General features: G+C 38.2%; 1 protein-coding gene across 1 annotated transcript in view; it reads left to right on the plus strand.

The window, feature by feature from the left end:
- Positions 1 to 12,432, plus strand: part of LOC116521160 (collagen alpha-6(VI) chain-like) — a 73,037-nt gene that overhangs the window by 33,187 nt on the left and 27,418 nt on the right. Inside the window, exons 12-19 of the mRNA XM_032235857.1 lie at positions 2,378 to 2,523; positions 4,960 to 5,052; positions 5,172 to 5,225; positions 6,645 to 6,716; positions 6,823 to 6,849; positions 8,732 to 8,776; positions 8,911 to 8,964; positions 11,738 to 11,800. Coding sequence (XP_032091748.1) covers positions 2,378 to 2,523; positions 4,960 to 5,052; positions 5,172 to 5,225; positions 6,645 to 6,716; positions 6,823 to 6,849; positions 8,732 to 8,776; positions 8,911 to 8,964; positions 11,738 to 11,800 — 554 coding nt within the window. The remainder of the gene's footprint in view (positions 1 to 2,377; positions 2,524 to 4,959; positions 5,053 to 5,171; positions 5,226 to 6,644; positions 6,717 to 6,822; positions 6,850 to 8,731; positions 8,777 to 8,910; positions 8,965 to 11,737; positions 11,801 to 12,432) is intronic.

The raw sequence follows: 12,432 nt of genomic DNA on the forward strand, positions 1-12,432 counted from the left end.
GGACATGGCGCAGGCATACCAACAATTGTCTGCAGATGGTGCTATGGCAGAGGCCCAAACCAATGTGACGCTCAGGGGTGCATTCAAATGTCACCCTCTGCAATTCGGCATTAGTATCGCCCCTGGACTGTTCCAAAGCATCATGGAATGGCTTTTGCAGGGGATTCCAGGAATCGTCCCCTATTTAAATGACATCTTGGTATCAGCTGCAAATGAGGTGCAACTTTTAAAAAGTGTATGAACAGTTTTGGCTTGAATTAGAGACAAAGGCCTCCATCTCAAAAAAGAGAAATGCTAAATTAATGTGCCAAGGGTTGAATTCCTAGGGTACCTAATCGATGGTTCTGGGATTCACCTGACTACACAAAAAATTAAAGCTATTCAGGATGCCCCCACATCTCACAATCAAACTGAGCTGCAGGCATTCATTGTGCTCCTTAATTTCTACAGCGTCTTTCTCAAACAGAAAGCCACTATTGCTGAGCCCTTACACCATCTCCTGGCTAAGAACGCAAAGTGGTCCTGGGGCAGAGCTGAGGCTGCCGCATTTGCCGCAGTAAAATGACTCCTGTCGGTAGATTCCTTTCTAGTTCAATACAGCCAGACCCTGCTGTTAGTGCTGACCTGCGACACTTCCTCCTTCGGCATCGGTGCTGTCCTCAGCCACTGCATGTCCAACGGAACCGAAGCCCCTATTGCATTTCACTCCAGGACCTTGTCCGCCGCAGAGAAGAACTATAGCCAGCTGGATTGTGAGGCTTTGGCTGCAGTAGTTGGAGTAAAGAGGTTCCACGAGTATCTATATGGCCGGGACTTCAAACTGGTTACAGACCACAAGCCATTGTTGGACTTACTGGTTGGGGACCGACCTACCCCAGTGTTACTATCACTATCATTGCTGGCCCAGTTCATGGCCAGACATTTCTCGTAGTTGTGGATGCCTACTCGAAATGGTTAGAGATAGTCCTGATGACCTCCACCTAAGGCAGAAGTCATCAAGGTGCTATGGAGATTTTTCTCCATGCATGGCCTGCCCAAAAAGAGCTACCCCAAAGCCCGCCTACCTGCGTGGCTACCTAACAAGTAGGATTGTTCAATCCAAGAGGGGAAGAGTGTTAGATATCAGTTCTAACTACAGTGGTTTCCACCAAGATCCTCTGTTCCGGTGGGAACAGAGGTTTAATCCTATTGGTCGAAGGGTCTGACAGCTCCCTATAAAAGAGCTGCTGTCAGACTCAACCTTCGCTGGATTGTTCTCACTTATTGTACTTAATAAAGAGCTGTTGTTACTGTTAAGCCTGTGTGTGCCTATCCATTACCCAGTCTAACACTTACCCATCTCATAGGCTTGGTGGGAGAAAGGCCCAAGCATCTGAACACCAATTTCACTATAAATGGAGATGATAAACAGACCAATAGAAGATTCCTCCTCTCCCTCCCATCCTACCTTTCCCATTTTTTTCCTTACAATTTGCATTTTTATTATTAGAAATGTTTGTTTTTATGGTTTTATTGCTTTTATAGGTTATAAACTGCCCAGAGCTGCCTTGAGGCAAGATGGTGGGAAACAAATTTAATAAATAAATAAACAAACAAACTAATATTATATTTGATATACAATAGATGCCAGCATTCTTTCATAATGGTTTCTTAACTTTTATACAATATATTTATCAAAAGTTTGTGTGTGTCAGTTGGCCAACAGAAGCCTGACAAATGCTAATAGCTCACAGATTTGCAATTGCAAAAGCATTTACTGTAATTACAATTAAGTATGTATTTATTTTATATTATTTTTTCCATTGTTATAATTAGGCATCTTAGCTATTACTTTCAACTCTAATATTTCTTAACTAGTCAATATTAGCAATATTTTACATAAAAGATTCTGCAACTCTTAAGTATTTTGTTTGTATTAAATTGTGACAAAAGCAAGACAAAGCTAATGTTTGTTTGCTTAATGCCCAATCCTTAATCCATTTTCTTAAGGCCCAGTTCAATTTTACTAAACTCTTGGTATAATCCTCTCTGTAACCTTCTATCTATTACAGATTTCCACAACATACCTTTTCTAGGACTGTCCTCAGAAACAGAGTTAGAGATAAATTGCTTAAATGTGGAAAACTGGGGGCTTTGTTTGTGTGGACTATAGATGGTTAATCAAATCTATCATTGGATTCCCCCCCCCCCCCAATCATTTTAGTACACTATTTCTGCAGTACCACATTATAAAAATTAAAATATCTTTACATGGACATTAAAACCTAAATCCTTTATTATAATGAACTGCAGGCATTAAATTTTTGTTACAAAGTTGAATACTTACAAATAGTGAACTAGTTGAATACTTACAAATAACCATGAATATTTTAACCAGGATTGGATGCATTAATAACTGTGGTTTTGGAAGGAGCTTCAAATTTTGATGACCTGCAATTCATTGAATTTGGAAAAGGCTATGGCTACAAGATCCAGCTGAATATTGGCATGAGAGATATTGCCAGTCAATTGTTCAAATATATGGTAAGCAATTCATAAAAGTGAAGGCATAAGTAATCCTTCCAAATCCAATTGACTTTACTTTGGGGGAGGATGTTAGGACTGCAAATTTAGAGGCTCAAACCTAGAATAAATTGGTACAGGTAAAATATCATTTAAATCTATTGAATAAGGGTAAATTATTGTGACTTGAGAGCCAAGAAATTTGGCTACCATCCTTTGAGAGGTGAAATAAAGGTTTGCCATTAGACTAGCTCTCCAGAAAGTTCCAATGCATGCTGGGATTGTTAAGAATGCTATGGATGTCCTCTTTCTTTAAATTCTGTAGGTTCAATTCTATAGATATGGACAAATATAAGTTGCAAAAATCTATAGTAGAGGACGATATTTCCATCTTTCTGCCCTGCCGCTATAAATTCATATTACAGAAAATTGAAAATCTTCTACTTGATTTCATCCTATCCAGGAAGATTGCATTGTTAATTAATAATAACCTGTAAAGCTTTTTGCACTGTTTTCCATCATAAGCTGCATAAAGGCAGCTTAGTACAGTAAAGGCAGATAAGATACACAATTTTTAATATTGACTGTCTTTGCAAACTGAATAAAGCCAGAGTTAGTTTTTAATGTAGTTTGACTGCCATAGACTGAGTTCATGCAAAACCATGGTTTACTTTCAGAAACTTAATTGAGCAAAGAAAATGTAAGTGATAAGCTATCATGTTTCCCTGAAAATAAGACAGGGTCTTATTTTCTTTTGACCCCCGAAATATGGCCCTGGCCTTATTGTTGGGGGGGGGTCTTATTATATTGGGGATGCAGGAGGCAGCAAGCATGGGACTGCATGTCCTGTTGCCCCACTTGCCTCCCCTCCCTGTTCTTCATGCTGTCTGAGTGGCTGGCCGGCACTGCCCTGACGTGTCCCGCCACTGCCCTGCATCAGGTTGGGCTTTCTTTGCAAGACGAATGATCTGTGGAGTAAGAGATTTAGGAAGTCTTGGCAGGCATGGGGCGGTTTCTCCAGTGAAGTGTCTGATTCAACCCAAGGGGTGAGTGTTTCACTGCTTCTCTGCCCCAGCTTGGAAGCTGCAGAGGAAGCCTGCTATGCCCGGTGAGGCAGGGAGAAGAGACGGCAAGAGAAGCCACATCTTGCTCCATGCCTCTCACTTCTCCCACACACCACCTGCCACCCCTCTCTCTAAAGAGACTGTGGGGAAAGGAAGCAGACAGGATTCTGTTAGCATTGGGTTGGGGTGGGAGGTGTTGGGCTGTGAGACGCACATCCTACCCAAAACTTGTAGCTCCATTGCATTCCTAGATGTTTTGTCCAGGGAAGCACCTTGTAAAAAAACCCTTGCGAGTCCAACTTGCCTGATAAAAAAATTGTGGCTAACTGCTGCTACAGTACCCTTTGGAAAGCTGGTGCAAGGCGAATGGGGTGCATCGCTTGGCCTCCTGCTGCTTTTGTGGCAGCAATCAATGGCAAAAGCAGCTGCACTTGCTGAAGGGCACGGCCTGAGCAGGAACCACAAATCAGCTGTTTCGTGAATGGCAGCCAGAGCGGCTCAGCGAATCCGATTAAGGAGAAGCGCTGAGGTGACCGGGGAAGGGACGTGCTTCCTCCTGTGCTGGCCACACCACCCTTTCACTAGGGCTTATTTTTTTGAGGGGGGGTGTATATTTACACCCACCCCAAAAATCAGGCCTGGTCTTATTATCAGGACATGTCGTATTTTTGGGAAAACATGGAATTAAAAAAGCACTTTAATATGGCATAACTGTATTATTATATTGTTTGGCATTGTTCATATATGTGCTTGTCTCTTCTTTTGATATCCACTCAGACATAAGTTCTACTTCAACTTAATAGAAAACATCCATTTGTAAGTTCTCTTTTTGTGTTCTACTGTAGCATTTGGTATATAAGAAAACAAAGAGAGAATGACCCAATGAAAAGCAAAAAAAAAAACCCTACTAAATTAACCTAACTTTCTCCTATGAAACAAAAGTATGTTGAAAAGAGGAACAATAACCTCCTTTTGGTTCAACTTGTGAAGTCTAGAAAAATGTTTCTTCTCCCAGTAGATAGACTACTATGACTGGAAAGTGCATTTTGTAGCTTCTGGCCACTAACCAAAAATCATGTTTGAAATTATTGTAAGACAGCATAAACATGTTGAAATATCTTTCTTTGACAAAAATCTTCCACATAAACAAAACAAAAACTGCTGAATGAATACTTAGAAGAAGTGCCTAGCTCCTTGAATCAATTAAGTGATCATCTTAAGATGATGGAAGATAAAGTGGTGAACTGAGAAAAATTGTGATTTGATAGTGATGCTTATTTGAAATGCTACAAGAACTTGTTACATTATTTTCTTGATGTTATGGCTTGGTAAAAGGATACATTTTGTTTTTACTGGTAATTCTTATTACTGTGACCAATCTCCTTTTTGCAAGAATAACATTGCTGAACGGACTTGTTGCTGCATATACTGCAAATGCATTGGTGAAGAAGGAGAACCAGGTGAACAAGGAAAATATGGAATGGAGGTAAAGGAGAAAAAAATACCAATTTGTTTAGATACTTTATAATTAATTAATTAATATTTGTACAATCATTATGTATTCTTCAAATAATATTTGATTTCAGTTATTCATCATAATTTCAGGGATCTCAAGGTTTTGAAGGAAGCCCAGGGCACTTAGGAGATGAAGGGGAACCTGTAAGTTATTAAATTACATTTCATGTATTTATAAAAAAGAGACATTTTAAAAATCATGATAAAAATCAAAACAACATGCAGTGATCCTGTACCATCTAGCATTACTTTTACATTACATTACTTCTGTTCACTCATTCTCTCAAAGTTTTCCATCTTAATTAAATATGTTTCTGTTTTTCTGACTTATGCTTGACACAGTTTGTTTAGGCATCCTTTTGGATAATTTTTGGTGTTAGTTTTAAGTTTTCTGAAATTCTGTGTATTATTTTTTCCCCCCGTTACCCTTGTTCAGTGATGGCAAAACTTTTCTTACGGCATGCCAAAATTGTTCCCAAATTTTCGGTTGGCCTGTTGGGGCCATTTTTCACCCTCCTCACCTCTGGAGGATTTCCTGAAGGCTGGGAAGGATGAAAACGGCCTCCCCCGGCACTCCCGAGGCCCATTGGAGCCGTTTTTCACCCTCCCCAGGTTTCAGGAAAGCCTCTGGAGGCTGGGGAGGGCAAAAAACAGTCCTAATGGGCCAACCAGAAGTTCATTCCCAAACTTCCAGTGGGCCCGCTGGGCCTGTTTTTCAAACTCCTCAGCCTCCTGAGGCTTTCCTGAAGCTTGGGGAGGGTGAAAAAGGCCACCCGCAGCCCTCTGGAAGGCCGAATATCAGCTGACTGGCACGCACATGCACGCCGGAGCTGATGACTGGCATTCCCGCAAATATGGCTCCGTGTGCCATCTGTGGCATGTGTGCCATAGGTTTGCCATCATGGCCCTTGTGTATGGATACCCAGATTGCCCACAGAATTTGGTCTAGCAAAGACATATTTTAAAAAATTATTATATTGAGACCCAAATATCAGAAAACTTTGTGATTGGCTAAGTAGCTTTATAGAAGTAATGAAAAGTGTGTAAGACTTATCATGAGTTTCAATAAAAAAGATGTCAAAGTTTAAAGAACTATGAATATAATTTCTACAATGAGCCACAATGGCGCAGTGGTTAGAGTGTAGTACTGCAGGCTACTTCTGCTGCCTGCTGGCTGGCTACCTGTAATTTGGCAGTTCAAATCTCACCAAGCTCATTGAGGTGGACTCAACCTTCCAGCCTTCTGAGGTCAATAAAATGAAGACCCTGATGGTTGGGGGCAATATGATGACTCTGTAAACCATTTAGAAAGCTGAAAAGCACTGTAAAGTGGTATATAAGTCTCAGTGCTATTGCTAATTTAAACTCCTTTTTCTTTTTCTGTGTTCTGCATAACGTTGTTCATCCTCAAAGAGAATCATGTGATAGGGCATGTGTACACATGCATATATACATGCATATGTATAATTCAGCAACATATGAAAGCCAAAATATTCTCTGTTCATGACATGGAACTGATACAAATTCTGTATAATAAACTTTCTTGATTTTCACTATTGTTAGGGTCCAAGAGGGTTGCCAGGATCAGATGGTGATAAAGGTTACAGTGGTTGCCAAGGCAATAGGGGACCTAAGGTAGGAATTACAGTATTTATCCAATACCTTTAAAGTTTTCACAAAAAGTTCTTTATGCCACTGCCTGAATTAAGATTATTGTATTGATAGTTCTCTTCTTTTTCAGGGACAAAGAGGAATAATTGGTGAGAAGGTACAGAAACTTGATTTAAAAGCATGGACTAAAAGAAATGGACTGTATGCTAAAATTAGAGATCATATCCAAATGAGCACTAGCTATTTTCCCTCTTTCTGAAAATTGCAATATCCTTGATATTCTTACTGATATTTGTGGAGGTGGGGAAGGATTTTAATATTCACTCAACTAAGAAAATAATAAATAAATTTCTTTTTAAAAGTTATTTTTTGCCTTCCCACCAAGGTTTAATCTGTAGAGCTGGCAAAATTATGTAGGCTCATTTAAAATCTACCAGGGGAATACAAAAACTTCAGAAAATGTTGGGATTTTCAGAAGAAAAGGACAAATAAAAAATACAAAAAAAGAGTTTGGAAGCTGATATAAATACAATTATATCTTTAAAAAAGATAATATTATAATCTGCTGGGACCAAGTTTGAATTTTGGTGATCTGATGAAACCATCTGCATTGTTTTCTTGACAACATTATGGAAACAGATTCCCCATTGTCTTCCTCCAGATTTTGTTTGTTTGGTTTTTTGAAATTTATTTCCCAATCTAGCTCATATTTCAGGGATTTTCTGATGCTCTCCCACACAAACACAAGAAGTTTATATTATGTTTAATTTTCAATCAGGAGTAAATAGATATTACCACCTACATGGTAAACTAATACTGCATTTCTCCCAGAAAGACAATTGGATAGATGAGAGCAATCACTTAGCAATTGGCTCATTAATACATCATTTGAATGAATGATTTCCTCAGGAACTTTTGCTGATGTGTTGTTTTTTCAGTTACAGCTGTTTCCACATTTTAAAATCAGTTGTTCCAAAGAATGATGACAAGTACTTTAGTTTTCCAATGTATTACTGCAATCAATTTGGCAGTAACCAACACAATTCTTTGTTTTAAAAAATGCAACTTTTGATTAAAAATTGTAAATCATATAATATATTCAAGAGTTAATTGCCCATTATTATTAATTATTTTAATTTCCTCAAAAAATCCCTGGACCAAAATGAATATATAAATGACAACTATTTCTAGTGATAAAAATATATGTCATTTTGTGTTCCCTCTGAGGCCAAAGGATTTCTCAGTTATCTGATTTTAGTCTTGAAGCACGGCTTTAAAGACATTTTGTTATTAGGTACCAGCATTAAAGATGGTCCTTACAATTCTTTAGAACAATCGTGGGAGTCTAAAAGTCACACTAATCAATAGCTGTAATTCTAAATTCCAGATTTCCACACTATGTGCCTTCTGGAAGATGATATGATAACACCCAGAATTGTCATGCAGACTATGTGAACAAAGTTCAAAGTGTTCTGGAATGGCCCAACATATAGCAAATCCCTGATATGTAATTAAAATATTTATTTTATTTTTACTTATTAAATTTATTGGCCGCCCTTCTTACCACAGGTTCTGTGGTATATATGTTAGGATTTCACTATAGTGTAATCTTCAAACAAGTTGTGATTTCTGACAACTACCTGAACAAATCCTTGCAGGTTTTTTGGCAACGTTTTCAGAAGTGGTTTGTTTTTGTCTTCTTTCTAGGGCCGAGAAAAAGAAAATGGCCCAAGGTCACCCAGGTAGCTTTGTGCTTAAGGCAGGACTAGAACTCCCATTCTGCTAATTTCCAACTTAGTGTCTTAACAACTGCACGACTGCAAATAGTATAACAATGAATAATTACCACAAATGGAAGTAATAATAGTCTTGCAAAGTTTTCAAATTTTAAAAATCGTTTGCTGTCAGAAACTAAAAAACGAAAACAACTAAAATAAAAAGTAGTTTGGATGTTGTATATTTTTTGTGCTTGGTATCAAATCATAGAACAGTAATATGTGCTTGATCTTGTGATGAACTTTGCCTAATAATTTTTGCAGGGAAGCAATGGAGAAAAAGGATTTGATGGCATTAATGGAGAGCTAGTAAGATCTGTTTCTCTTTATTTTCTATTAATGTTCCATATAAATTAATGATACTTATTTAATTAATTAAATTTGATTAAATATTTAATTTAACTCAATAAATTTAATGACAATAGATTTTTTTGTCTCCAAAGGGCTCCCTTGGGCTTCCAGGATTTAAAGGAGAAAAAGGTGACCCTGGTAACCAGGTACTTGGATTTATTTGGTTTATTTATTTGAAATTCAGAGTGCTGGTATTCCAAACTCCAGCCAATCCATTCTAATTCCTTTCTAGCTGAGGTCAAGACAGCAGTCACGCTTAAGGTGACCAGATTTTCAGATTGGTAAAGAGGGACACCATTGACCTGGAGTGGGGGGCCTTGATTAAAAATTTTATACAGCAAAAATTTTCATACAACGCAAAAATAGTATTGTAATATTTTTTTTATTTCAACATAACTACAATTTACAAATATAAATTGTAACTGTTGCCAAACATCAAAATTTTGATCACGTGACCATGAGGATGCTGCAATGGTCGCTAAGTGTGAAAATGGTCACTAAGTGTGAAAAATGGTCATCAATCACTTTTTTCAATGCCATTGTAACTTTGGTCACTATACCACTTTTCTTGTCACTGTTCTCAAGTGAATAACTGCAGCTGGTATTTTGTATTTTGGATAGAATCTTTTTTTAAATAGTCTAAGATAATTTTAAAAAAGAATCCACACAGAATAAATTGAAGTAAAACATTTCAAACTATTCCACACAGAATAAATTGAAGTAAAACTATTTTTAAAAATTCTATGCACAATATATTTCAAAGTACTGTGCATAGAATTTTTAAAAATGGTTTCACTTCAATTTATTTTGGATAGAATCTTTTTTTAAATAGTCTAAGACAATTTAAAAAAAAGAATCCACACAGAATAAAACTATTTTAAAAAGTCCTATGCACAATAAATAAAATATTATTTTACAATACATTAAAAAAATAAAAGAAAAAAACCCAGCTCACTTACCAGGAGGCAGGCACTCCAAGTCAATCCAGAATGATGTAGATGTTAATACAAAGAACTGAGCAAATTAAAATGGTGAAATTAGTCCCAGGGAAATATTTTTCAAAGAAACCTTGCCACCATTTTTCCCACATGAGCCGACCTCCAACCTCCGTGCCCCTCCCCTCTGGGAAATCCAGGAAGGAATAGTCGCTACTTCTCTAGCCAAAGTATTTCCTGGATCTCTATGGTACTGGGTCATCTTTTCTTATAAAAGGAGGTAAAAAGGGCAGGGGGGTGTTCCGTTTTCTTGCTTTAACGTTTTAATATCTTCAATGAAAGTACTGAGATATAGAGAGAGGTTAGACAGAGTGTCTTTTGTCTTGCCCCAATTAGGATTTCTTAAGCAAATCCATTGGGCTTTCAACATGAAGCCAGAAAATCGGGACTTTTTAAAAACGCCCCGGGACATGGGACAAATTGTTAGAAATCGTGATTGTCCCACCAAAATCGGGACATCTGGTCACCTTATCAATTTCCATATGGCCAGGGGATCCTTACTTTCATTATAATATGAAATAATAGCATTTATTTCTAATATTCATTTTTGGACTTCTAGAACTTATGGCACCTCAAACTTGTTGGTACCTCTCTTTTCTGCCAGTATGGTTTCAGCTATAAGAACAATGACATTCAGAGCTGAATGAGGAGGAATGAGGCAACATTTCTCAAACATACATTTTTCAATTTTTACAATAAGAGTAAAAATTCAATTTATAGTACATAAGTGTATTTTTAGACATTTTTAGACATTTATTACGATTTATAGGCCGCCCTTCTCCCTGAGGGGACTCAGGGTGGCTTACAATCACGGGAAGGGGGTGCAATAATACAAGACAAACAGTGAGTAAACAAGATAGATAATAAAACACCAACTTGCATTCAACAGTCAACCAACACTCGGGCGGGTAATTTAAAAACTTATCCCCAGGCCTGCTGGGAGAGCCAGGTCTTAAGGGCCGTGCGGAAGGTCTGGATGGTGGTGAGGGTACAAATCTCAACGGGGAGATCGTTCCACAGGGTCGGAGCTGCAACAGAAAAGGCTCTCCTCCGTGTAGTCGCCAGTCGACATTGACTGGCAGATGGAATCCGGAGGAGGCCCAATCTGTGCGATCTAATCGGTCGAAGGGAGGTAATCGGCAGAAGGCGGTCTCTCAAGTACCCAGATCCACTACCATGGAGTGCTTTAAAGGTGGTCATCAATACCCTGAAGCGCACCCGGAGATCGACAGGTAGCCAGTGCAGCTCGCGGAGGATGGGTGTAATGTGGGCGAACCGCGGTGCCCCCACTATCACTCGCGCAGCTGCATTCTGGACTAACTGCAGTCGCCGGATGCACTTCAAGGGCAACCCCATGTAGAGCCCATTGCAGTATTCCAGCCTAGAGATCACAAGGGCTCGAGTGACTGTTGTGAGAGCCTCCTGGTTCAGGTAGGGCCGTAACTGGCGGACCAGGCGAACCTGGGCAAATGCCCCCCTGGTCACAGCCGACAACTGATGGTTAAAAGTCAGCTGTGGATTATAAATAGTATTATACAAGTGTATAATTACTGAGATCCAAACTAGCATTAGTGTCATCCTCCCTCCCCATACTACCATAGCATTTTTGTATTCCAAAATAACGTTACTGATATATTGTTTTACCTCTGTCAATACTACACTGATCTCAGCTTCTCTTTGTAGTGCAGGAAGGTATAAACCATTTATAGTTAACAGTGAGCTAGTACACAAACTGAGAATTAGGCACATGGCCATTTGCATTAAAGGAGTGATGGATGTAGATGTTCCTCTCAGAAATGAGGATGCCCAACTGCCTTCAGCTATTCTGGCCTTAACTGCCAGAAGTTGCTTCCATTTTGTATGAATTAAGACTCAGTTACATCTTGTTGTTCAAAACATCTCTCATGTGTTTTGTTTTTTAAAGGGCAGCCCAGGAGTCAAGGGAATTCATGGTGAATGTGGCAAAAATGGTTTCCAAGGAGATCTGGTAAATATTTTTTTAATGGAAATGAATGTCATGTATTGTTCTATGGTTAAAAATATTAGGGAAAAATGAGTCATTTTGTATATAATAATGATTCTTTTTAAAAGCTATTGATAAGAGACAACTGAGGGAAATTTTTGGTCTTATTTATTCTGCCTAGTTATGCACATGTGTATATTATAGATATTTTAGAGACTAGAATTGTGTTAGAATTAACAGAGAATCACTATTACTTTAGGTCCACAATGTTAATCTCCATATACTCTCTTTAAAGAAGAGTGTATGCCAGTAATATTATACATTTATACTGCAATTTTAAATATAATATATACTGTATTTAGAATATATTAAATATAATATATATTTAGAAAGAATAGAATAGAATTGGAAGGGACCTTGGAAGTCTTCTAGTCCAACCCGCTGCTCAAGCAGGAAACCCTATACCATTTCAGACAAATGGATGTCCAATCTCTTCTTTAAAATTTTCAGTGTTGGAGAATTCACAACTTCTGGAGGCAAGTTGTTCCACGGGTTAATTGTTCTGTCAAGAACATTTATTCTTAGTTCTCGGTTGTGCTTCTCTCCTTGATTAGTTTCTATCCATTGCTTCTCAATCTTCCCTCAGGTGTTTTGGA

The sequence above is a fragment of the Thamnophis elegans genome, chromosome Z, assembly GCF_009769535.1.
Source record: "Thamnophis elegans isolate rThaEle1 chromosome Z, rThaEle1.pri, whole genome shotgun sequence".
NCBI lineage: Eukaryota > Metazoa > Chordata > Lepidosauria > Squamata > Colubridae > Thamnophis > Thamnophis elegans.